This window comes from Vulpes vulpes, chromosome 5 (assembly GCF_048418805.1).
Source record: "Vulpes vulpes isolate BD-2025 chromosome 5, VulVul3, whole genome shotgun sequence".
NCBI classification, from domain to species: Eukaryota; Metazoa; Chordata; class Mammalia; order Carnivora; family Canidae; genus Vulpes; species Vulpes vulpes.
This window is the reverse complement of record NC_132784.1, coordinates 84,828,801-84,855,843: the sequence shown is the minus strand read 5'-3', so window position 1 is coordinate 84,855,843 and position 27,043 is coordinate 84,828,801. Positions and strand designations below refer to the sequence as shown.

Here is a 27,043-nt window from a genome sequence, read left to right as displayed (position 1 = left end):
TTGGCAAGTGCACCCAGAGGAAGGCTATCTTTGGGGCCAGCCAAGCCCCCAGCACCCCCACCCCCCGCCCCGAGAAGCACCCGTCATCCACTTAAGGGACCTGTGCCCCACTGTGCAAGCTCAAACCCCCCCCAACCACAGCCTGCATCGATGACTTAGCTGCCGGCCTGGCTCCCACCCCACCCCTGACCCAGGCCTCCGACTGAGCCAACGGTCTTCTCTCCCGGGAATCTGCCGTCCAGCAGGACCCTCGGGAGGTCGGGGTCCTGTGTGGCTGCAGGCCTCACAGTCTGAAGGGCTTCCCGCTTGGCCTTAATGCTCTGCTTCAATTCTCAATATTTTTATCTTTGAACTTGTGCTTTGCAACTAAAACTGGATGGGGCAATGGAGGAGGTGCCAGGGCTGGGGGCCTCAGCTCCCTTGTGGCCCAGCCTCCTACCACCTCCCCAGAAGGGGTTTTCCACACCTGCTCCCCACCCCTGTGCTGGCTGGCCCCACTGCAGGGTCTCCCTCGCCCTGCCCACCTCCCACCATCCTCCTAGTCTTCAGATGGCAGAAAGGGTCCCGTGGGTGGGGGCCCAGGCCCAGCTGCAGGGAGGGGAGGGCTGGGTGCATACCCTGCAGCATCCCACCAGGGCTGACGGGGCTGTGGCTCAAGTGCTGGTGGCTCAGAGTGGGCCTCTTGGCCACCCCTGGTCTGTGTGCTGAGGGTGTGAAGGGTACAATCTCTTGGGGGGGCCACCTGTCCACCACGGGCTGCAGCAGCAAGCCCAAAGAAAGGGGAGCCTGGTTTCCCCACCCTGCCCATGGCCACATTTTTTTTTGTCCGCACTGAGCCCTGTACATTATGAAATCCGCCCTGTCTGCTGGTCATTTCACTCAGGGATATACCAACTGGACATCTGTGGGGCTTAAGGCTGCAGAGATCTTAAAAAAAAATGGAGGCGGGGGAGCTGGGGGCGGGGAACCAGTCTTGAACGGGGCATCCATCATGCCCGGTCTGTCTTCCGAGCACCTGCTCCCCCAGGAACCCACCTCACAGCATTCCCAGCCCTTGATGAATGCCTGATTCCAGAAGGTGCCGGGGCCCTGCTCGCGGCGGGCAGAGGTGATAAAGCCGTGTGGTGTCAGGGCCGCAAGGAACCCCACTTTACTCCGGTCCCACTCCCTGCCCTGTGGCAGCAACCCCACCACCTCCCCAGTCCTAAGGCTTCAAGGCAAAAAAAAAAAAAAAAAAAAAGCTCACATTCAATAGCAGCCACCTAGGAAAGGATCTGGGACTTGGAAGGAGGCCCGTTGTTACTCGGTGCCTCGCCACCACCCGCAACTGAACTTAGACGTGGAACACACAGCCCGTCGATGAAGTGGCACAGGAGCCTGGGCGTGAAAAACAAGCCGGCACGTCTGTTTTTTTTTCTAAGACATCCAAAGGTAGGCTGCCAACAGAAAAGTGAGGTTCAGCTAGGAAAAAAAATGCAAGAAACAAGGATGTCTAGGGAAAGGCACTAAAACCACCCAATCTTGAATGGGCAGGGACCGACTCGGCTCATCCTAACTCGGTGATCACGGAGGACAGGCAGGAAGCAATGGGGGAGGGCAGAGGAGAGGTGGGCTTGTCTCCAGCGTGCGTCCATCAGGCAGGCACCTCTCCAACCCCACCGGGGGACTCAGGAAAACAGGGAACCCCTCAGGCCTGGGGGTGGGGAGAAGGACACTAAGCCCATCTTCCCAGAGGGAAGAACTTTGCACACAGCGGGGATTCGGTAAAGGCTAAGGCTGCCGGCCACCAGTCGCTTCCACTGCTTTGGCAGTGATGATGATGATGATGATGACGATGATGGTGATGACAAGGACAATGACGATGATGACGATGACAACGATGATGGTGATGACAAGGATGATGACGATGATGGTGATGACAATGATGATGGATGATGATGACAACGAGAATGATGATGATGAGGATGATGACGATGATGATGATGATGATGACAATGATGATGATGATGACCATGATGATGATGATGATGATGATAATGATGACGACGATGATGACGATGATGATGACGATGGTGATGATGATGACGACAATGACGATAATGATGATGATGACAATGATGATGACGATGACGATTATGATGATGATGGCAACGACAATGATGATGATGATGGCGATGGGAGGACAGGAGAGTTACTTACTGATTTTTACTCTTGTCAGGCACCGCACTACACCCTCTCATGCACTAGCTCATTATAACTATGCCTGTTTCACAGATGAAAAAATCGAGGCTCAGAGAAGCAAACTGGCACAAGTGAGACCAGAACCGGCACCCGGGTTGGTCTGAATCCAAACCCAGGTCTTTCCCCCAGTACATGCTCCTGGTTTATTCTAGCAATGACAGTACAAGATACAAAAATACGCAGTACCCTATGCCGACTGCTCCCCCTGCACCCAGCACTCTGCAAACGGGACATCTCCCCTTGAAGCCACAACGGCCTTCTGAGGCAGGTACCATGATTACAACGGGCTCGGGGCTCAGAACGCCAGGCTCAGAGAGGTGGAGTGACGTGCCTGCAGCTACCCCCCAGGGAGCGCTTTGGCAGGGATCGGGGTCCAGATGCTCTCGGCAGGAGGGCTGGTGCTCTCGGCCATCGAGTGCTCCGGCCCTGGCAGCTGGGGGGTTGCTTGCGTCCCTGCCTGCGGGGGAAAGTAGAGGAGATCCGCTCCAGGCTCCCACATACTGGGCGTCTCTGGTGACATCACTGAGCCCTACCACAAGGCCCGCAGCCAGCTGGCTCATTCCTGCTTCTGGCATCCCAGGCTCGGCTACCTGCTCCCGGGCCAGCAGGAGAACTCCACCTGGCTCCCCAGGGGACCCCATCCCCAAACGAGACATCCCTTCCCACCCGGAGGCGTCTAGAAGCCCGGCACCGTGCCTACTCAGCCTGCGCCAGCCAACAGTTCTACCCCGGGCACCTTTCCAGCGATCCAAGGCCTACAGGGGTTCCCGGCCTTGGCGCCCAGCCAGTGAGGGAAACGGCGGGCCACCTCCTTTTTCCCCCTCTGTGACTTTGAAAGTACAGTCATCGTCTCTAAGGACGTCTGCATTTCCTGTGAACCTGGATACCTTCCTAGATAAGCAACAAAGAGGCTTATAAACACGACCCGGGGCACCTGGGTGGCTCAGCGGCTGAGCGTCTGCCTTCAGCTCAGGGCGTGATCCCGGGGTCCTGGGATCCAGTCCCACATCGGGCTCCCTGCAGGGAGCCTGCTTCTCCCTCTGCCTGTGTCTCTGCCTCTCTCTCTGTGTCTCTCAGGAATAAATAAATAAAATCTTTTTTTTTTAAGTTACTTTTTTACAAGGAAGCCAGAAAATAGTCCATGTCCGTATCACTGCACTCCAGAAAATAAAGTAAAATAAAATTTGAAAACACAGACGTTTTTCTTCCTTAGGGTTTTTCAGAGGTTGCCTTAAGGGCGTTTTAACGTTTAAAGTATAACCCAGGAGATTTTTCTTCTGTGGCCAGATGGCCCTGGCTTTGATACGCGCTCTTCCTTGCACTAGATGTGCGATCTTGGATAAAGCTCCCTTCTCCGGGCTTCAGCGGCAGGATCTGTGAAACAGCAGTAACAGAATCTTCCTCATTGGCTGTCAGGAGGGGTAAGAGACTTGGCACGGGGAGGATGCTCGGGGCGTTTGTCAGACTTGTGTAGGCATCGGGATCACGGACCGCTGGCCCCCAGATCCTGTGAGTCTGGCAGGCTGGCAGGTGGCGGTGAAGATGCTGGTCCGGGGACCACACTTTGTGAACCACCAGCTTAGACAGCAATGCCTGGTGCAGAAATGCTTGAAAATGCCAGCTGTCGGGACTATTCCTGTGTCTGTCCTCCCGACAACTCTTCAGCAGCCTCAGAGAAAGCTGTTTTCCACGCCTAACAAATATTTCTCGGCCCTTCCAACTCCGTTCTTTATTCCTCAGGCCCCTGAACCGCTGCACACTTCCCTGCATCTGAACCTCGCGTGTGTTCCCAGCACCTACCCCGGCCTCTGTCCCTCCTCCACTGGAGCCCTGAACCTGGCCCTGCCCGCTCTATGGGACATCACCCAACTTCATACACGATGGGCTCCTGAAAACGCGTATCCATGCGGAACAGGGCACTTATATGATACAAGGAGGAGTTCTGCGCCCACAGAGCTGGAAGGATCACAAAATCCCTAACTACGCCTCATCTTGGGGCGACATACTTCCAGCCTTGGGTACCTACGGGTTCCTTTTCCCACAGCCGAATGTGCCACAACCTAAGTCCAAGACCCTAAACACCTGCCATGTCAGCATGCCCGCTGATTTTCATCTTGATCTCGATGATATTAAGACCTACACTTTTCATTTTCACAAGACCCGTCTTTTCCATCTGTCTTCATAAGATGTGAGAAAAGTACAATAAAAATATTCTAATAACTGCAAAGAATTCAGGTAGCTGCCCAGGCGACGGAGCCTGGCAAAGCTGCTGAGAGGCACCACAGCTGGCCGGGCCACCCCAATACTTACAAACTCCACAAGGCCTTTCTTCCAAGTACTGGCCAAATCCGAAATGCGACCTCTAACGATCTTCCTGCCTAAAAGTCTCATCTGCTTCCCTCTTCCTTGTCTTTGTGCTGGCGCTCGCCCCACTTGTTCAACGCCCCATCCTTGCCACCTTCTGTGCACCTAACCATCTTTTCCCACTTGGGGAATCCCGTTTGTTGTAGCAGACTTCCCAGGTTGACCAAAGAGGAGCTGAGACCTCCCTCCTCTATTCCATTTGGGTTTAGGGGGGAGAAAAAGTCACACAAAGTAATTTCCCCGCTCTTTATCATCTCTCCACCCAACCATCTGTGGATTCTAACAAGTCCCATCTTTGCCCCTACAAAATATATTCATTCCTTCTGGGCCCGTTTTGGAAGCCTTTACCACCCACTCTGGTTTTCAGGTAACACAACGCCGCGTGGTACCCGCACAGACGCATCGACATCCCTGCTCTGTCTTCAATCTCAAACTCCACAGTGGCTACGATGCCCCCATGGCTCTGTCACGTGTCACAAGCCCTCAATGAATTTTCCCTGATACTGATGAGCTAAGAAGAAACTGGCCTCCTGGGACTCTCGCCAATCTGGGCAGGAGGCGGAGGTCCCCGCTTGCCCTTTTGGCATCAGGGTGACTGAATTTCCCCTTTCCCTCGGTTCTTTCTCATTCCGGGCCATTGACTATAGTCTGAGTTTCTGTATCAAGCCGAAGTTTAGCTTCACAAGGGAATTTAACTTTCTGGACTTGGGGGAAAGTTCACGAGAGACACAACACAGCCAGCAGATACTGGAGCGCAGAAAATGCTGGCTGCAGCTCCTCGCATGCCCACACCCTACACCACCAAGGTGGTTAACCACTAATTAGGTGATCGAAAAATGCAGAGCATTTTGTATCATAAATTTCCAAAGTTGTAAGGAACCAATTATCCCACAGAGCTGTCTCTATGAAACAGGGCTCCCCTGGAAGACCCCAGGTCTCCTTCCCAGGTGCAATTCAAAACAGAGAGAAAAAGAAAATTCAATATTGGAAATGTCAGATTTTGGGGGCCTGTGTCTCCTGGAAACCTCTCTGCATTTCTGCAGCTCAAACGGCCCGTCTTCCGTGTGTGCAGACACAAGATAAGCACGGTTTTTCCACCTGCTTCCCCTCTGCCTTCACCTCGGGTCATTTTCATTATTCTTCCCTGAAGATACTCTTTCAAGACTCGTTCTTTAAAGCTACAGGATGAGAACGTTCACTTTCAAAAGCGGAGTCACAGGGAAGGCTTTGCAACAAAATAGGGTTGGGGTCTGGGTCCCGGGAGACGGGAGCCTGCTGGTGAGAGCAGGCGGCCGGCAGGCGGCCATCTGATCCTCCACCTAGAGGAGCCCCAAGCCCAAAGGGTCCATTCATCATCTTCCCCAACAGCCACATCCATGGCTTTGGGGTCTTACCTGTCCACCCCCGGGCTTCTGTTTCTTATTTGTCCCTGGACCTTCCTCCCTCCTCCTTGCTGGAGGAATGTCCCCCCTCGAGCCCCTTCAGACTTTGCTTCTTGAAAATACCTTGCCAGGTGACCATGAAGGCTGGCCTCCATAAGCCTCCCTCCTGGGTTCCCCTCCTCCCCTCCATCCTCCCTCATGGAGAGTTCTACTTTGCATGGCTTTGGAACCAGCCCATTTTCAAGGGGTACCTAGCAGGGGGCTTTCCAAACCCGAGTCTCTCTTGAACCACCTTTACCATTTGGCCACAACCAGGGACACCTAAACTATTATTCTTTGCATATTATTTTCCTTAAATCAATCCACCTTTTAAAATATAAATATGTTTAAAAATGAAACTAGAGCAACATCATTTGCCATAAATAGCATGTAGCTTGGGGCACCTGGGTGGCTCAGCTATTGAGCCTCTGCCTTTGGCTCAGGGCGTGATCCCAGGGATCCTGCATCAGGCTCCCTGCAGGGAGCCTGCTTCTCCCTCTGCCTCTGTCTCTGACTCACTCTCTGTGTCTCTCATGAATAGATAGAGTCTCTTAAAAAAAAAAAAATGTAACTCAACCACTAACTCAATGCAAAAAAAAAAAAAAAATTACGAAATCCTAAGTAGTGTCCCTAGCTGAAGACACTAAGTTTGAGGCCTGCCCTGTCTTCCTGAAACAAGGAAGATGGCCAAGTCCCGCAGAAGTGTAAAAGTGGTGCAAACCAAGGCTCTTCCTGGCACAATCAGAAGCGCTAAAGGGAAAGGAAGGGAAGTACTTTCCAGCCGCGAAGGCTGGTGTTGTTTAACGGACGGCCTGTACCACCTAAAGTCAGCCCATGTATCTGTGGTAGCCAGCCCCTCCCTCTCTCCCAAGAAACTTTACTGAGCATCTACCATATGCCAGGTACTTTCCAGGGACTGGGTGACCAAACAGCTTTTTTTTTTTTTTTTTTAATTTGTAAAAGGGCTCCCCACCTACATGAGACTTAAAGCCTGCATTTAAATAGACAGCGTCCAGGGTAGCTTTCTCTCCAGTCTAGCACCTTACACTAAGGAAAAACCCAGATTCAAAACTGTGAAAACCAGTGCCCACCCCGCACCCCCAGAAAGAGACTCGCTATTCACCAGGCAGTTTTCTCTGGTTAAGCTCTTGATAGAAAAATGACGTGTGGTTATTAGTTAAGTGTTTGGCATGCTTTGTAAGCAGCATTAACCGCCCCCAAAAACCTCAGGGCTTCCCAGATAAACAAGTCCCCACCCCAGCGCCCTTCCCCACCCATCCTAGGGGTAAGCGCCCCCCACCCCGTGCCAAAAGACAACTGACATTTAAAACTCGATTGAAACCACACCAAACTGTCTATTTTAAATGTCAACAAGGAAGGCGGCCAGCCTGGCAGGTTTCTCCAGGACTGATTGAAAAACCACATCTCTGGAGTTGGATTTAAAAGTCAGTCACTACAGACGGCAAGAGAAGAAGCTGAGGACAAGAGAGATCTTTGAGTCAGGGGCAGCTGAGATGATTCACATTTGTCACTAATTACCTCTTTCTTAATCTTTACGTTCGTCTTTCCCCAGATAAAGGGTTTCTTCCAAGCAGCTGAGACGTCTGAGCCAACTGAATTCCGAGTTCCTGTTGGAGCTTGCTCCATCCAGATTTATAGTGGCCACCCTCTGGTCTGTGCATGTGTGTGCGTGTGTGTTAGAGGAGTGACAGCTGTCATTCTTTAAAAGTGCACATAAGGGGCACCTGGGTGGCTCAGCGGTTGAGCGCCTGCCTTCGGCCCAGATCATGACCCCGGGGTCCTGGGATTGAGTCCCGCATCGAGCTCCCTGCAGGGAGCCTGCTTCTCCCTCTGCCTGTGTCTCTGCCTGTCTGTGACTTTCATGAATAAATAAATAAAATCTTAAAAAAAAAGTGTACATAAAAGTTTAAGCTTCCTGAATCTTAGTAAGAAAAAGAAGAATGACTGTTGTTTTTAAGACCTAAAACTCTTTAAGCTGTCTTAAAAGAATGTTCCCCTTGGAGATGCAGTAACATCGACAACCAAAAAACCAAGATTGTTTTATGTTTTTATATTACTTTCCCATTAAAAGGGATGGGTGACACTTTACAATGACAAATATACACACATACAAATTTAATGGCCGCATTACTCCGTCTTCCTCCGCGCTCCTCACCGTTCTGAACACTCAACAAATAATCACCTATTTAGTCCTCACGGCAACCTTATCAAGATAAGGTCCTATCAGCCCTGTTTTTATAGAACAGAAAACCGAAACACAGAGAGGGAAGGCAGCTTGCTCGAGGGCACACAGCTAGTAAGTGGCCAAACTGGGCACTGAACCCGGGCAGCCTGGCTTTAGGGACCATGGCTTGACCACTCCCCACTCCATCCCCCCACCTCCCTCCCCACACACTATGTGCTCAGTGCTTTACACGTGTGACTTCACAGAAGCCATACAATGACCTCGAAGGTAGGTCATATTTTTGTTCCCCTTTTACAGATGGGGACAACGAGGCATCCTGCCCGGGGCCACTCAGCTAGTAAGCAAAAAGAGGGGAACTCTGACGTCACTGAAGTGTCACCCACTCCCCTACTCGGTCAAATAACACATCCCCATGGCCTGTGTGCCGTCCCCCCCACCACGTGCCTGTGGTTACAGTCGGGGAAACCACCTGTGTCCGTGGATGAGCGACCATTCTCCCGGGGAGCCCAGAACTTGAATTCAGCAGCCTTGTAACAACAGTGTTTGGGCAGGAGGGACCTCAGATCCCCTGATCCCATCATCTTTAACAAAATAGGCCAGGAGGCTTAGCAACAAGAAATACCGTGGCTGATGGGTATGCACAGTTACAGTGAAGCAGATGCCATCCACGGGGGAGGGAGGGACGTGTGGGGTCCCGTGAGAGAGGCTTTGCCCTTCTCTCCTTGCATCTTCCATGAGTGCCCCATGCAATTTCCCAGAGGCTACATGATGTGCAATATCACAACAGCCTGAACAGGGAAGGGATCTGAGGATCTGGAGATCTTCTCTGGGGCCAGACAGTGCAGAGATTTGCAAAGAGAAAACAATGCCGCTCTTCTATTTTCTTTTTTTTATTCCAAAAAAGTTATTTTTCACACAAAAACATTAGCATGTTTAGGCTAATGTGTCCTAGGTTTACTATGTAAATGAACTAAATATTTTAAATTTCTCAGGTTTAAGTTATTTCCCATATGGTGAAGACAGGGATGACCCAAATAGGTGGTCATTTTTAAGAGCATAAAGGAAGCCTGAGAACTGCTGCCCAAGACCATAATCCCTATAAAAGGAGGGACCACAATGGCCCTGCACATATCAGGGACTCAGTATCCATGCTTCTGGATGTCGAAGGAACGCCCAGGTGTACAGTATTGGCCATCCCTTTAGGTATACGTATCCACATACACTGTGATGACAGGTGCTCAGACCCATGCAGCTTACCTGGAAATAGTCTGTAATGAATGATCCAAGTTCACTCTTCAGCAGCCTCCTGGGGAGAGAGAAACACCGTCAAGCAGCCCTTGGTGATACAGGTCCCAGCGTCCAGGTCACAGACACAGAACGACAATGGCGTGCTCACCAATGGCCGAGGCACCAAGGCCAGGTCTAAGAAGGGCGTGTGCTAGGCTCTAGCAATACCTCTGCGCAAAAGCTATTAGGGAATTCGGCCAGTGGAAATCCTACAGGGGGATCCAGGCAGGCACAGGAGATTTTTTGTTGTTGTTGTTGTTGTTTTTGAGAGAGAGAGAGAGAGAAAATGCAAGCAAGCAGGGGAAGGGACAGAGGGAGAGGGAGAGAGAGAATCTTAAGCAGGTTCCACGCCCAGCACCGAGCCCGATGTGGGGTTTGATCTCACAACTCTGAGATCATGACCCAGCCATAGGAGATTCTAATAGAGTTGTAGAGGCAAGCCAGGCTTCATGAGAAGAAGAAGAAGGAGAAGGTGAAGGCGAAGGTGAAGATGGAAGAAGAAGGAAGAAGAAGGAAGAAGGAAGAAGGAAGAAGAAGAGGAGGAGGAAGAAGAAGAAGAAGAAGAAGAAGAAGAAGAAGAAGAAGAAGAAGAAGAAGAAGAAGAAGAAGAAGAAGAGCAAAGAAGAGAAAGAACATAATTTTGTAATCCTCCGTATTTGTAGACTTTATGATTTTAAACACCTGTTTTTTTCACACATTCTTTGACCAAAGATTGTAAAGGATGTGCGAGGGGAGGGCAATTACCATCCCTCGTGTGCAGATAAAGAAACAAATGGAGGCTCAGAAATGGAACAAGCCAGTGGCAGAGTTAAGACTCAAACCCAGGCCGTCTGTACTTTCAACATCTCTTCCCACGCTCCCACCCTGTCTCTCCTCCAAATCCGTTGGGATATTCAACCTGGTGCCATGGCTTGGGTGGTCCCAAGGACTTGGGACCTGGTGCCATGGCTTGGGTGGTCCCAAGGACTTGGGACCTGGTGCCATGGCTTGGGTGGTCTTACCACCCAGCCCCAAGGAAGTCCTTCAAAGGGGACTGCACCCGAGAAAACAGATTTTATTTATCCAGCAACAAACGTTTATCATCGAGCTGTCCTTTTTGTGCCAGACATTGTGCTGGCACCACACACACAGAAGCAAAGAAACAGATGAGGCCTTGGCAGTGTGGGTCGATAGCATGTTAATAAAGACACCCGCAAGACACTTTCAGAGCCTTCAGAGCTACAAAGACTTTTAAAGATAGAGGTATTGGCACCAGACCCCCTTCTCCCTGTGACAAGTCATGGGACTGCCCTACTGCTCTTTCTTTAATCCAAACGAGGGTGAGGAAGCTAGAAACAAGAATAACTGGCTCCCCAAATCTGGTGAGTTCCCTAAGGGAGGGGGGTACACTCTTCACAACTTCAAATGATTTCATTGACCCATCCCACCCATCATGGTCATTAAGGAACAAACGCTCAGGCTTCTGACACCCCCCCCCCACGCACACACCCCAAGAACGTGTTCCCACATGTCGCTGTGGGAGAAATGGGAAGTTACGCTGAGGTATTATTATGTGCAGATCATAGGTGCAATAGGAGTGCAAAGGAAGAAGAAGAAAGACCATCCATGATCTAAATCCTTGTGTCAGAAAGACCCCCGGAAAGCTGCAAACACATGTCGACCTCGGAAAAGACCTTCCTTTTCCCACAACAGAAAACGTGCCTGTGGTGGACGGTGCATTTTCAGGTCCAACGGCACAGCAGGCTCCTGGAAGGCCACCCCATGAACACAACCCAGCAGCTCGGCCAGGTGTGGGCGGGTCTGGCGAGGGGCCCGGGAGCCTGCATCAGTCAGCAGGCCGCGGGCAGGAGCCTTGGAGGCCAGAAGCATCTCTTAGACAGAAAACAGAAACCTAGTGGGCAGCCCCAGATGGAGGCTTTCGAACAGGAAGAGTCAGGGAGGCCGCTTCTGACTGCTGGAGGGAGAAGCACCTGCCAGCATGGTCTTCACGGCCACTGGGAAGCCCCGAAACCCTAGGCGAAGAAGCCAAGCTTCCCCCAAGGGGGCAAAGACAAGTCCTGATAATAATGAGCTACTACAAACAGAGTTACCCAAGCACTTCTTGGGCGCTCACCATGCTGAGGGACCCAGCCGGCCCTGACGCCAAGCGACGGGCTCTTTCCAGAGGTGACCTGAGGCATCCACGCTGGGCAACACTGTGCTCATGAAGATGCTTCATAAAACGGAAGGAGAAAGAGGCCAGTGGCAAGGTAGTCCTTCAAGGTCAGCTGCTACGGAAAACTGTCTGCAGCCCAGCGGAGGAGGGCTCTATGTGCCCTTCTAAGTGCGCCTCTACGTGCGCATCATTGACTGAGGCTGGACAGGGTCAGACGGGTGGTGACTGCCCGGGGACTCCTCACGGCGGCACTCCGGGAGTGTCACGAGGCTCCCCAACAGGGGGATCCAAGAAGTATGTGCCCCCCACCCATCCGGGGAGGCCGGGGGCTGCGGCCTACAGGAAGAAGGTACAGCACCACTGGGTACCAGCAAGCCACGGCCACGGCCACGGCCAGGATTCTGTGGGGCGTCACAGGAAGACCAAGCTTGAGGGAGAAGCAGAGGCTAAAGAGCTGACTTGACACAAGCACCAAGGCCAGGGCGCAGCAGAAAAGGATGGAAGCTGGAAGCAGCCGTACCAGGAGCAATGGTGATGCGGTGGGGGGGGGGGGGGGGGGGGGGGTTGTGAGCAGAGGACTCGGGGAGATGCTTGCACCACACAGAGGGGGATCCTCAGTTCTTCACGGAGCAGGAGCCAGACGCAGGAATCTGCACAACGATCTGCTTTCTGTACTTGACACATAAAGGACGATTTATGACCAGGTATGAGAAGAGAACCAGACATTTATCCTTTCCTTCCATCCTGAGGTCAAGGCCCTGTCCGCGAGGTATGGTTATGTAGACTCAGCCGAACGGAACAGACCCCATCGGGTCACTTAGGTCAACATCCTGTTGCTCTGGGGTGGGGCGGGGGGGGGGGCATTCAGTAAGCTGCTCTGTCCCCAACAAAACCTGTCCTCCTTCTGAGCATGCGATGTGTTACACAAGGTCACCACACACACACGTATACACACAGAGTTTTTGCTACAGCAAAATATGGGAATCAACACAAATGTGCACCAGTAAAGTGCTCACCAAAAATTAATGGTCCATTTGTACAATGGAATTCTATGCAATGGTTTAAAAAAAGAGGGGGGGGAGGACTCTAATGATACGTAAAGATCTAGGTTATATTAAGTTAAAAAAAAAACAAGCAAGATGCCGAACAGTGTGTATCATATGCTACCCTGTGAAAAGATAAGAGAAAAATAAGAATATGTATTTTAATTTTTTTTTAAATTAAAAAAAAATTTTTTTATATTTTTATTTACAGAATACCAATTCACTCAGGTGTCACATCTGCTCTTTTAACTTACTGTTCTGCAACGGCTGCGTGATTTGGTTTCCCACAGGCCCTGTGAACCGAAATAGTTGAAACACACGGCGCATGTGTGCATCCTAAAAAGTATATACAAACACGCCGGGTTTTGGCTCCTCCTCTCCATCCCCCCCAAGTAAGGAGCTGGAGAAAGCTGAAATCCTTGCTGGAAGTTAAGTAGGGCAACGAAACATTTTAGCAGACTTTAGTCCTTCAAGTTAGGAGGATACACAGAGCCCCGCTGTGTGGGTCTCCTATAAATTGTGGAGTATCCCCGGCTGCTTTTCCATATATATGTTCCTGACATATACTCAATTCTTCACGGTACATACCTCATGGGGTCAAAATTTCTGAACACAGCAGACACATATTTTAAAATATTAAAAATATAAAATTAAATAAATAAAAATAAAATATAAAAAATCTTTAAATTTTTTTTTAAATTTAATTAACAAGAACCACCACCAGGGTTTAGATGGTTTGCAGCCAAGAAGGAATTCCGGGGTCGCGCTCCCAGCGAGGTAGCAATGTCAGAAAGCGGGTGGCCCTAGGTCACGAAGAATCCTATCAAGGCCCAAGAACTGGCCAACCCCAATGCACCTCAGCCTGGCAGCCTGAGAACTCAACTCAGAGAGGAAAGTGGGGAGGAGGTCAGAGCTGGCCCAGCCATCGGGGCCCAGACTGCCGCTGAGTCATACCGCAAAATCTCCAACCTGTTTCTATACTTGGTGTTTACTCGCCTTGCACTTGGTTGACAAGGAAAGGGTACTTCTGAAAACCATGATCTTAGCTGAACTGAGAGAAAGAGGGATTTTCCACGTCTCTGTCTTGAAACACCATCTCCAGGGGGAACTCGGCAGTAGCTCCCCTCCAGAGCAACACAGAGAGGATAGAGATCCATGAGCCCGTTCGCTGAGTCACAGGCATTTCCTGAACACCTGCTATGTGTCAGACATGGTGCTGGCTGCTAGGAGGAGGGATGAGCAGAGCCTGGGCAGTGATTTCTTCCCACCTGGCCAGGGTCTCGTGAGGCACAGGGGCACCGTCTCCTCCAAAAAAGAACAGAGAATAAAGTATCACGGCGTTAGAGGTGTGTAGGCCCAAACTCACACTGGGACAGCTCACCCTGTAACCTTCCTCACGGACTTTGTAAGTTTAGTTTGCAAAGCACGAGAAAGAGGAGCGAAGCAGGAGGAATGACCTCAGAATTCACCAGCCTGTGGTGTGTGGTTCTCTAGGTGCAAAAGAGATGAAAACTCTCATCGCCGATCCCTGGGACACCTGTCCTGGCCAAGGCCCGGGCGCTAAGAATTGGGCAGCTCCCCTTCCACTTTTTCCACCTCCCCCTAGGGTGTTTTCCCCTGAAAACAGGAATGCAATTACTTATTGGAACAAATAAATAAAAACAAAATAAGGAATACATTGCTCCTAGGGTGGAGCTGGATGATCCCGCCCCGGTTGGAAGTTTATTAAGCACTTACTAGGCACCAGGCACTGTCGTCTGCGACATACCCAACATGTGTTTCCTCCTTTAAGCCCTCAGATGGTAGTAATGTCTCTGCCTGTTGTACACCGGGAGGCCGACCCCCAGAGGTCACCACGGAGGGGAGGGGGAGTGGTAAGCACAGGACCGGTGGGGGGGTGGGGCGGGTGGCACCTCAGGGAGCTTGAGGGCCTGGGGGTGGGTGGGGGGCTGAAGCCCGTTGTCTGTGATGACTCAGGTGAGTTCCTTACACCTGTTCCCTGGCCGGAGCTCCCCGGTAGCGAGGATACTGCCCTGCGCACTTACTACACGGGCTAAGGGAGTTCATCCTCGACGGTTGGCTCTCAGAGCAGCCCTGGCCCCCACAAGGTTGGGCAGGTGCGCGCTACCCAGGGCTGCAGACCCCCAACCCACACTCCCAAGCCCTTGAGTCCACGGCTTCCCAGCATCTTCTTAAAAGGGCAGCCAGACTAGCCTATTCCCAAACCCTGGTGAGACTCAGGAAGGGGGCCAGACCTCAACGGTGGAAGGGTAAAGAGGAAGGATGGGGGGGTCAGACTTGGGGGGACAGGTGGCTTGGCTGAGGTTCCGGCTTCTCCTGCTTCACATACTGGGCCCCCTCGCCAGGTGTCATCTGCAGATAGAACCCTGCTGCTGACCATGACCATAACCACCAGCACCAGCATCAGCACCAGCACCAGGACCAGCACCACCAGCACCACCAGCACCAGCACCACCAGCACCACCAGCAGCAGCACCACCACCACCACCAGCAGCAGCACCGCCAGCACCACCAGCACCAGCACCAGCACCACCAGCACCACCAGCACCAGCACCACCAGCACCACCAGCACCACCAGCAGCAGCACCACCACCACCACCAGCAGCAGCACCAGCACGACCAGCACGACCAACACCAGCAGCAGCAGCACCACCACCACCAGCACCAGCACCACCACCACCACCAGCAGCAGCACCACCAGCACCAGCACCAGCACCACCAGCACCAGCATCAGCACCAGCACCAGGACCAGCACCACCAGCACCACCAGCACCAGCACCACTACCACCACCAGCACCAGCACCAGGACCACCAGCACCATCACCAGCACCACCAGCACCAGCACCACCAGCACCACCAGCATCAGCATCAGCACCAGCACCACCAGCACCAGCACCAGCACCACCAGCACCACCAGCACCAGCACCACCACCAGCAGCAGCCAGGGATCTGGATGAAGGAAGTAGGGGCCCAGGCGTCATGGCAAGGGAACGCGCATGTGGACCCAACAACCCAAAAGGGAAACGGGCACAAGGTTCAGCCAGAAAGGCCACCATGGGGGAAAAATGGGGAACCACTCACTGGTCTGTGTTATGTCACCCCTACTCACCCGCCCCCCTCCCCAGGCTGACTGGGCGAGACACCACCCCAGATGACAAGATTTCCTGTTATTACACAGACCCGCCATCTCGCCCCTCACTGTCTTGTCAACTCAACTTCCCACTTCTGCAGCCTTGAAAGTAAACAAGGCCCTGCCAGAGCTGGATCCCACCCAATGGGGAGGCATGGGGACCGCCGGGGGTGGGGTGGGGGGCAGAGGGCACAGGGGCGGCCTAGAAGAGGGACAGAGACCACCTCGGGGACAAGCCACGGTCTCCCTGGCACAAGGGGAAAGACCCAAAGCAGCAAAATCCCAGGGGATTTGAGGCACTTTGGGGACGGGTGTCACGGGCTCATGTTTTGCCAACAGTCAGAGAAGTCGTTAAATATTGCCTGGTTGTCATCGGGCTACCAGGGGCTGCCCCGGGCACTCAGGCCCTCCAACCTGGCACCTTGGCCGGACCCAACCCGCCCTCCTCACAATCCAGGCCCCATTCCTGATACTGTAAGCTGGTCAGTCCCCCTCCACCCTGATCACTAAATCCTTCAAAGGTCACCTCCCTCATTCCTGCAACAGGACATAGTTTAAGTTTATGGCCTCTTGAAGCACGTGCATGGACATGCCCCGTCCCTCCTGGGATCTGTTTTGTTGGGCCGCATCAGGGTGGTGTCCATGACCCAGGGAGAATGCTAGGATCCCCACACCTCTCGCTTTCCTGCACCCCAGTGGGTGACGGTGGGGACAGTAAAAAAAAAAAAAAAGATGGAGGAAACCCAGAAAGAGCTTCCATTGACCTTTTTTTTAAGATTCAATTTTTTTAAATTTTTTTAAAAAAATTATTTATTTATTTATGAGAGACAGAGAGAGAGGCAGAGACACAGGCAGAGGGAGAAGCAGGCTCCCTGCAGGGAGCCTGACGTGGGACTCGATCCAGGGTCTCCAGGATCAGGCCCTGGGCTGAAGGCAGACACTCAACCACTGAGCTACCCGGGCTGCCCTAAGATTTTATTTTTATGTAATCTCTGCACCCAATATGGGGCTTGAACTTACAACCCCCTAGATCAAGGGCCATGTGCTCTACTGGGAGCCAGCCGGGAGCACCGACCTCCTCGTCCCGTCGCACGCACGACGCCAGGCAGCTGGCCCGCAGCCCCGCTAGTCCTCCGCCACCTCCGTGGGTGGGAGGAATCCACCCCATCTCGCAGATGAGGAGGCTCATGCTTAAGCCTTGGCCAGGGCCGGACACGTAGGCCGTCACTCAAGACGAGCGGACCTCACGGGGGCAGGTAGGTGAGGTGGGTGAGGGCGGCGGGCCGGCCTGGACAGTGGAGGCCATAGCACGCTCCCCTGAAACCAGCAGCTGAGCCTTGGCACCCCCTGTTCCGGGCCTGACTGCACATCCTGTGTTGCCCAATGTGAACTTTCCAGAGAGGCCTGGAGTTTTACGGGAGATATCCACATTTCTAAACACTGTGCAGGCCAGCCACCACCACACAGGCCAGCCCCAGAAGTTTCCGAGTTGCCACTTCCCTCTCCCTACTCTTCCTGCCCCCAAAGCCATGCATGCGTGTCCACCAGGGGGGACACCAGGACCCGTGGGGACGTAGGCAGAGCCCTGGGTCCAAGAGAGACCTCGCCCTAAGCCTTCCCACAGCAGGGGCCTCAGGAGCCCAGGCCCTGCTCACCAGCCAGCATCGGGAAGCCGATCGAGGCCCCGGGCTGTTGGGCCTGGACCTGGACAATGTGGGCTCTGTGTGACCCTGGCCGCCTACCTGCTACGTGTTTAAGAACATGGGAGGCTCGGGTTCAAATCCCAGCCTGGCTACTGACCCTCTCTACTACTCGGGGGGAGTCGTCCTGGCTCCCTGCTGTCAACAGACGCCCTCCCAGGGATGGGAAGACCGGAGGTGCATTTTCCCTTTTGGGACGGGGTGGGGGCTCGGGCAGCCACATGACTCAGAGGGAGGGCGTTTCAACTCGGAGCCGTCAAAGATCAAGCACGGTTTCTTGGAACCTCCTCTTTCCTTGAAAATCTCTGGGGTTTCCTCCCCGCCGCCTCCCTCCCGACAAGAACAGAAGCAGCGTGGTTGGAGAGAGAAGGAAAATGTGAGTTTCCTGCCCCGGGCCAGCTGCAGATAACTCATCTCTGGTTTCCGGAAACCTCGCCTCTGAGCATTCATTTCTGCAGAGAGAGGAAAAAAAAAAAGTCCTCCTGGGGAGGAGCAGGGACAGGAGGGCCCGGAGACAGGAGTGGCAGGGAGCTTACGGCCTCAGTTGCCCTTCCCCCCCGACCCTTTCCTGCTCACCCTTCAAATTTCAGCTGAGGTATCACCTGCCCCTAGACAATTATGGGCCCATCCTGGGCACCCCCCTGGCGCCCTGCGCTCTGCTAGCACCCCCCTCCGACCTGGTGCCATCACACCCTGCAGGGCCCCCTGCAACCCCCGCTCTCTCTCTCTGCAGGCAGCTCCCCAAGAGCTAGAACCACCTACCTCAACGGCTTCCCCCAAACCCAGCCCAGGATCTGGCCCAGCATCCAAGAGCATCCACCGACCGCATGAACACAGGAACCAGTGGCCGCTCGCTCCACACCCGCCACCCTGCAAACTAACCAAGAAGTGCCAGAAAGCACGTGCATGGGTTCTTAGAAGTGCCAATCAATGTAAATCATGAGTCTCGCAGACTCCTCTAACCCTTCGTAGTCACACGCAATCACCAGCCTGGTTGGCTGAAAGGAATGTTCGAGAAGAACATGCTCTGGTGTCAGGCCTGGCTACTCTGGTTCCCGGGAGAGCTCACGCAACTCAAACCTCAGACCCACGCACGTCCCCCCCGCTGCCAAACTGCAGCTGCGTTGGTGCATTCAAAGCCACGGTGGGGCCCCACAGGGAATGCAAACCCAGAGGGCACCCCGGACCAGCCAGGACAGGTGGGATTTTCGGGTGGGCCGCATCGTGGACCGTGACGAGCGCGGGTCCCACTAGAAGGCTCTCACTCTCCTCAAGGGTCATATTCTTGCCGTTGGGGATATGACAATGCGCGAGCCCTGCTGTCAGAGGCAGTTCTGACTTGCGGTCCTCACGCCGACTGACCGTGTGCCTGGACTTATTCGGGGGGGAAATGTGCTGCTTCGTGGCAGTGTGACATTCCTGATGAATTCGTTCTTAAAAAAAGGCCTCCACATCCTCCCCTTGATCTACTAATAACGTGTTTTAGAACTCGCCCAAAGGTCCTCCTCACCACTACCCCGCGGCCTACCTGCTAAAATTTACGCCAGAGCTCATTTTCGATGGCCAAAGTCACCAAATGGCTTGTGATGACCGCATTCTGACACCTAGTCACACGAAACCTTCATCTTCCCGGTCAACCTTTTTTGCATCGATAATATTTAAATGAGTTCACACTTCCCGGGCACGCCGTCGGCAAGAAGGCCAAGGCTGACCGCGGCGGCCCACGCAAACCGCCCTACGCTCCGATTCTGGACGTGGGCAATCCATCAAAGTTTATTACCGTTTGGCTTGAGTGGAACGGAGAACCGAGTCATTTCCTCTCGTTCTTTTCTCTGCGGAAAGGAGAAACAGCTGGCTCCTCACCCAAACTTCCAAGTCCGGAACCTTCTCGGAGGAGCCCCGTCCTGGACCGTCTCTTGTTTGGGGTGAGCTCACTGCATCCCAACCGCTGGAGGAATCTTTACACGAGACGGTCCGCGCGGTGAGTCACCACACTGCCCGGCGCTCGCCCGTCGTGTTATCGCTTCATTGTCGCCCACATTTCACAAGCGTAAGAATGACGATGCTCAACATCTACTACGCACTGGATCCGCGCTCACGGCGTGTTTAGCATTATCTCAGTGCTCCCGACCACCGTGAGGCGGAGGCTGTGATCACCCCCGTTTTAGAAAAGCAGAGACCGAGAAAAAGTGCCTTGCCCAAGGTCACGCAGCCAATCTTGAGTCCCAGCCTCTCTGAATCTGGACACTACTTTCTATTAAAAAATAATATTTATTTATTTGTTTGAGAGAGAGAGCGAGCACGAGCAGGGAGGTGCAGAGGGAGAAGCAGACTCTCCCACCAAGCAGGGAGCCCAACCCAGGGCCTTGATCCCAGGACGCTGGGGTCATGACCTGAGCCGAAGGCAGATGCTTAACCCACTGAGCCACCCGGGTGCCCTGGATGCTACTATCTTAATGAGTCAAAAAAAAAAAAATTTCTACTGGACCTGGCACAGATTCTCCTGGCACAAAGACCTGTCAGGACTGATCGCCAAGTGGGCTTGGCAATCACCAGTCCTGTCTCCTTCCACGTTCTCTGCCCTACATTCCTATGTCCTGTGCCCCTGCCCCCCTTCCCCTGCGCCCCTCTCCCCGCACTGGGCATGCCTCAACCCTGTTTACAGGCCTGCTTCCAAAAGAGAGAAGAAAAGGAAAATCAAAACCCAAGCGTCCACGTGAAGGTTAGCCAGAGAGTGGCAGGCCCGTCTAGGCATTCCGGTTGCAGAAATAAGGGACAGTTGTGCTGCTTGCCACTCAGGCACCGGCAGACGTGGGTGCAGGTGCGGGCCGGCTCACCGTACTCCGCTTGGGACCGGGTCATGCATCTCCGCCCAGCCGGAGTCCTACCTTCTCAATCAGGCTCTGAGTGTCCGTGACGTGAAAACCCATTTCCACTTCTCGCCACTCGCCCAGAGAAGGCCCAGACCATGGGGACCTGGACCTTTGCTTTGACTTCTCCTGGGCTCCAATCACATGTGGGCGGTCTGTGTCAAACCCCGACCACACGGGTTTCCCACCAGCCTGAACGTGCCTCGAAACTACAGGAAGGACCGGCCAGCAAACTGCTCCCCCAAGCCCAGACCCAACACTGGAAGGGGGAATTGGGGAGGGGGCGTCGTGCTTCTCAGACGGGCGTTAGGAAGCACAGCACGTGATGAAGCAGGGGTCCCAGAGGCGTCGTGAGAAGAAGACAAAGACCAAGACCATCCGACCAACCTTTCTTCTGGCCTAAGACCTCTAACCCTATGATACAGTATGGGGAGCGCAGGTGTCGCTGGGGATGACCCGTGTCCCTGCCACTCTCCTATGTTCCCCCCTCCCCTGCTCCTAGCACACTGGCGTTGGAGACGGGGCCTTCGGGAGGTCATCAGGCCTCGATGGGGTCATGAGGGCGGGGCCCTCGGGATGGGCTTAGCCACCTCGTCTGAAGAAACGGGAGAGACTGTAAACAGAAAGGGGGGGTCCTGTGAGGCTCGGCGAGCGGGCCGCCAGGAACTGGGCTCTCCCAGGAGCCGAATCTGCTGGCCCCTTGACCTCAGGCTTCCCAGCAACCAGAACCATGAGAAAGAAACGTCTACGGTGTAGGTCACCCAGTCTGCGGGGCTGGTTATGGCAGCCTGGGCAAATGAATACTGGTGCCTGAGTCAGCTGGGGGAGTCCCAACTCTATCCTTTTCTATAGCTGGGTGACCAGGGTTCGAGTCCCGACCCTACCCTTTTCTATAACTGGGTGACCGTGGTTCGAGTCCCACCTCTACCCTTTTCTGTAGCTGGGTGACCGGGGTTCGAGTCCTGACCCTACCTTTTTCTATAGTTGGGTGACTGCGGTTCGAGTTCCGCCTCTACCCTTTTCTATAGCTGGGTGACCAGGGTTTGAGTCCCGACCCTACCCTTTTCTATAGCTGGGTGACCGTGGTTCGAGTCCCACCTCTACCCTTTTCTGTAGCTGGGTGACTGGGGTTCGAGTCCTGACCCTACCCTTTTCTATAGTTGGGTGACTGCGGTTCGAGTTCCGCCTCTACCCTTTTCTGTAGCTGGGTGACCAGGGTTCGAGTCCCGACCCTACCCTTTTCTATAGCTGGGTGACCATGGTTCGAGTCCCGCCTCTACCTTTTTCTGTAGCTGGGTGACCGCGGTTCGAGTGCCGACCCTACCCTTTACTATAGCTGGGTGACTGGGGTTCGAGTCCCGACGCCACCCTTTTCTATAGCTCGGTGACTGCGATTCGAGTCCCGACTCTGCCCTTTTCTATAGCTCGGTGACCTTGGACGAGAGTCATTTTATTTTTCTTATCCTCCATTTTATGGGTAAACTACGAGGACACCAGCTGCCTCGCAGGGCTGTGAGGCGGGTCCAGTGGGCCGATGTGTGCAAGGGGTGCTTAGGGCGTTCCCAGGAGCCTCCATCCAGGCGGCCTTGGCACTACGACAGCCCGCATCAGTGACGCCCTGGCGCTCGCCGTGGCTCCTCTTGTCAACAGGCAGCCTGTCGGCTGCGTTCGGCCCCACAGATGTGTTTGGTTTGACCTGTGCTAATGTTTGGGGAGGGGGGAGGAATTCGAATTATTTATCAACATTTAAAAGCCAGGAAATCTCACATAAAAGCCTTCATTTCCGGTCGAGAAACAAGTGGACATGCCACGGGCCCTGGGTCCTTGTCCCGCCAGGGCAGTCCCCATTCAGCCGGGGGTGCGCACCCATCCCTGCGCCCCCAGGCCGGCCTCACCCACTCAGAAGACCCGCTGGGCCCCCGAAGGTCCTGAGTTCGCGACCCCTGGGCTACGCGGCCGGAGGAATCTGCAGGGGCCCCCAGCTGCCCGCCGACAAAGATGTTAAGTACAATTTCAGGATTAGCCTCCCAAAGTGAGGAACAATGAGTACGTCCCTGAGTCACCGGGTTATTTATTTATACGTCCACGGTGGGCCGAAGAACCCTCCCAGAGAGGCCAGGATCTTAAGTTGAGCTCTTGCAACCCAGGGGTTGGCTGACCCAGCTTTGCCCCTGTCACTCGACTGCGCAGGGCCTCAGTTTCCGTCTCCGTAAAAGGAGGCCCTGGGCTAGACGAGCTCTATTGTCCCCTCCCACGTTTGTATAACCATTACGTGACATCTGAGCTGCTGGGTAGGAATCCAATCACACCTCAGTTTCCTCCTGAGCCCTGAAGGTCTTAACGAGAGCAGAGCTCTTAAGACGCCTCACTGATCTTTCACACGGGGCGCCAAGAACTGTAAACAGGCCCCAAATAATGGCCTTGTTCATGGTCCCGCCCACTCCAGGGTTGGGTCTCTAGCCTGGACGCTCCGCACTTCACAGGGAAGCACAGGAGGGCATCAAAAGGCCTGATGCACAAACTCCCGTCCCCAGGAGATTCTGGTGCTCTGGGCGGCCCTGCCGGCCTCTCTGCCCTCATTTCACCAAGACACAAGCCAGATCATACTACCCGCCCCCACCCCGATAGTCAACGCACGTGGGCCTCTCCTTGGTTTCTTGCTCATTGCTACCACAGGACCTTTGCACCTGCAGTTTCACCTGGTTCATTCCCACTGATCCTCCAGAAGAGAGCACAAGCAGGATATCCCACCACCTCCGCCCCAGCCTCGGCCAAATCGAGTCACACGGACGTGTCACCATCACAGCGGGTGTGTTGTAGCAGCTGTCACGGCGGCACTTTTACATGTCCGAGTATGATTAGTTGACGAATGACGATCTCCCTGACTAAATCCCAGGGCACCAGGGCCTACCTCTGTCTTGGCTCAGCGCTGCCCCTCTGGTGCCTAGGCAATGACGAGGCTCTCACAGATTTGCTGAAGGAGTGAATACATTCTTGAAAAGCCGACACTGCTGGGAAGATGCTGGGAAGATTCTGGGAGCCAACAAACCCCTCGAGGGCCACGTCTTATGGGGTTGTAGCTCCAATGCTTAACAGTGATGGCGGCAGCAGCACGGACAGTAACAAGAGCCACCAGTACCTCACATGCGCGCACCCTGTCCCGACAGGTCATTTGTACGACAACTCAACTTACACCTTCACAAGAATCCCTCTGGGAGGAAGCACGTTTCACCATCCCTGTTTCACATAAAGAGAAACTGAGGCACAGAGACGTTGGTAAGTCACTTAAGTCGGTAAACGTGCCAAGGTCACGGTCACTAGGGCCGTCTTACCTCCCACGGCCCCCGATGGTTACGTGGGGCACGATGCACATGTACAGAACGTGTGACACCTGCCGTACGTCATCCCTCTGCCCTCCCGGGGCCCCCCTGCTACAGGCACTCTATGCAAGAATAAATGCATGATGACCCCTCCGTGGGTCAGAAGTCCACACAGATAAGGGTGTCAGAACTCAGTAGCCATAGGAGCCAGGCCAAGTTGGCAGAAGCAGCAAGAGCCAAGCAGACAAAGACCTTAAGCTAAGGCTCCCGGGGGCAGGGGGGTAGGGGGGTGGCCTCACTGCCCAGATCAGGCCCACGGGGGGAAGACGGCCCCTGGCCGCGCCGTCCACGTACCTGATGTTTTCGTTCAGTGCGTAGAGCTCGTTGCTTTGCAGGCCACCCCCTTTGAAGACGTTGATCACGGCGGTCTGGACGCTACGGAGGAAACAGAAACGAGCCCGGTTAGGGGATGTGCCTGCCTGGGGCAACGTCCACGAGAGCTCAGGGCTGCAGGCGGGGGCAAGAGCCCGGGAGCCCCCGTGTCCACCCCCGGAATCCAGCATCTCCTTCCCAGGGTCCTTGGACAGAAGGGAAGACCGAGGCAAGAGCACCCAGAGCAGCCCCGCTCCCCCAGCGTTGCCAGAGGCCAGCCGGTCTTCCTCACAGCCCCGGTGGCCGCCCTGCTGGAAGCGGCACTAACCAGAGGCCGGAGGTGGGACCCGCCCGCAGGACACTGGGCCCATGCCTAGGGTTCCCCCACTCGGGGGGTCCCTGTCTGCACGGGGCAGCGAATACCAATAGCTATTACCTTGGAAGCGTTTCACTGAGGCTAGCCTCCCTTTTTTTTCCAAATTTTATTTAAATTCAATTAACTAACATATAGTGTATGACTGGTTTCAGGGGGAGAGGTGACTCATCAGTGTTCTAGAACACCCAGGGCTCATACCCCCATGTGCCCTCCTAGATGCCCATCACTCAGTTACCCCTTCCACCCTCCCCTCCAGCAACCCTGCTGGTCTCCTGTGATTAAGAGCCTCTTAGGGTTTGTCTCCCTCTCTGATTGCCTCTTGTTTTATTTTTTCCTCTCTTCCCCTATGCTCCTCTGTTTTGTTTCTTAAATTCCACATATGAGTGGAATCATGTAATTGTCTTTCTCTGACTGATTTCGGTCAGCATCATATCCCCTAGTTCCGTCCACATCGTTGCAAATGGCAAGACTTCATCTTTCTGATGGCTGAGTCATATTCCATTATAAATATATATCCCTTCATCTGTCGATGGACATCTGGGTTCTTTCCACAGTTTGGCTTTTGAGGACTTTGCTGCTACACGCATTAGGGTGCAGGTGCCCCCTCAGATCACTACATCAGTATCTTTGGGGTAAATCCCCAGCAGTGCAATTGCTGGGTCGTAGGGTAGCTCTATTTTCAACTCCTTGAGGACGCTCCACACTGTTTCCCGAGTGGCTGCACCAGCTCGCATTCCCACCCGTGGTGCAGGAGGGCTCCCCTTTCTCCACATCCTCGCCAGTATCTGTCATTTCCTGTCTTGTTAATTTTACCCATTCTCATGGTGTGAGGTGGTATCTCTGTGCGGTTTTGATCTGGGTTTTCCTGATGCCGAGTGACGGGGAGCACTTTTTCACGCGTCTGTTGTCCACCTTATGCCTTCTTTGGGAGGCCCGCCCCTCTCGCCCCTTCTATTCCCCGTCCTGTGAGGTGTACAGGCTGGGCTGCAGTGGGTTGGTCCCTGGAGGGGCCACAGTTAAGTCTGGACTCTACACGCTCTGGGACCCCAGCCCAATATTTCAGCAAGGAGCAGATTACAATCCTGTCTTTGTCAAGGAACCCAGGTCTTTAAAAAGAGGAAAGAAAGAAAGAAAGAAAGAAAGAAAGAAAGAAAGAAAGAAAGAAAGATCCATTCACAGCAAAGCATGTCCAAGCCCCCTCTTCATCCCCATTTTAAGGGGATGCATTCATCAGAAAATCCAAAATGACCCAAAGTACAAAGAATCCAGAAATGCTTTAGAATACTGATGTATTTACTCCACCAAAAGAGTAACTGCTAGATGTGGAAAACAGCAGCCCACAGGGGTGCAAGACACAGTGTGATGCAGCCCCTGCTCAACGTTCGGGGTACAAAACACTGGCCAGGCCCCGTATAAAAGCACGGGGTCCCCTTTCCCTCCCGCCTGCGGCTCACAGGTACTGAGAGTCCCCAGTTCGTATCACCCGCTTGGCTTTTCACAGATACATGTCTTATCTTCCCAAAGAGGTCACGGGGGACTTAGGGTTACTTATATGCACCCCCCAACCCTGGGTACACGAGTAGTCTACGGAGCATGACAGTAACTGTAAACTCCGGCCCCACTGACCTGTAGCCCCACGGCCCCCAGTGCCCACCTCCTGTCTACCCCAGGGAGGCCCGCGGACCCGCTCTGCAGGGAACATGTGCCGCCCGGTCACCCGCCCGCCGCGCAGCCACGACCTGCTGCCACACAGCCCTCGGGAGGGGCAGATGCTAGGCCAGGCCCAGCCCTGCTCGGCCCCGCGCCCTCACCTGTTCCAGGCCGAGTTGGAGCTCAGCTGCAGAGCCTGCCGCGCTGCCTGGAACCGGGGCAGATCGCTGAGGACCGGGGAGCTCATGAAGCGCGGCCTGGGCCTGCGGAAGGAGCCCATCTCGTGGAACTCAGTGGGCGGACCGGGGGCGAAGCCACGGGTCATAGGTCTGGGTGAGGGGGCAGCTTCTCCTCTGGACCAGAAGGTTCCAAGTGCCCACGGGAAGGGCTGCTCCCAGGGCTGCGTCCTGGCCCTCCGGCTTTCTTAAAACCAAAAATGTAGCCAATACCTGAAAAAGAGAGAGAGAGCAGCTTTTGTTGAAAACTTTAGGGTTGAGCAGATCATTTCTTTTTTTTTTTTTTTTTTAAAGATTTTATTTATTTATTCATGAGAGACACGGAGACAGAGAGAGAGGCAGAGACACAGGCAGAGGGAGAAGCAGGCTCTATGCAGGGAGCCCAATGTGGGACTCGATCCCGGGTCTCCAGGATCACACCCCGGGCCAAAGGCAGCGCTAAACCGCTAAGCCACAGGGGCTGCCCGAGCAGATCATTTCTTACAGGAGGTTGGCTGGGCTTTTCCGGACATACGATCTTAAAGACAACTCCCGGGCACCTGGGTGGCTCAGGCGGGTAAGCACCTGCCTTCGGCTTAGGTCACGATCCCAGGGTCCTGGGGTCAGCCCGGAGCAGGCTCCCCGCTCAGTGGGGGGAGTTTGCTTCTCCTT

The 27,043-nt window shown here is 54.0% G+C and overlaps 1 protein-coding gene across 3 annotated transcripts in view; it reads right to left on the bottom strand.

The window, feature by feature from the left end:
* The window catches only part of PRR5L (proline rich 5 like), a 145,310-nt gene that overhangs the window by 24,447 nt on the left and 93,820 nt on the right, over window positions 1-27,043 (bottom strand). For all 3 annotated transcript variants that reach the window (XM_026012912.2, XM_072759143.1, XM_072759144.1), the window contains 3 exons: window positions 26,318-26,605; window positions 24,113-24,193; window positions 9,490-9,538 (listed from right to left, as the gene is read on the bottom strand). In XM_026012912.2, coding sequence (XP_025868697.1) covers window positions 9,490-9,538; window positions 24,113-24,193; window positions 26,318-26,481 — 294 coding nt within the window. In that variant the 5' untranslated portion in view covers window positions 26,482-26,605. The remainder of the gene's footprint in view (window positions 1-9,489; window positions 9,539-24,112; window positions 24,194-26,317; window positions 26,606-27,043) is intronic.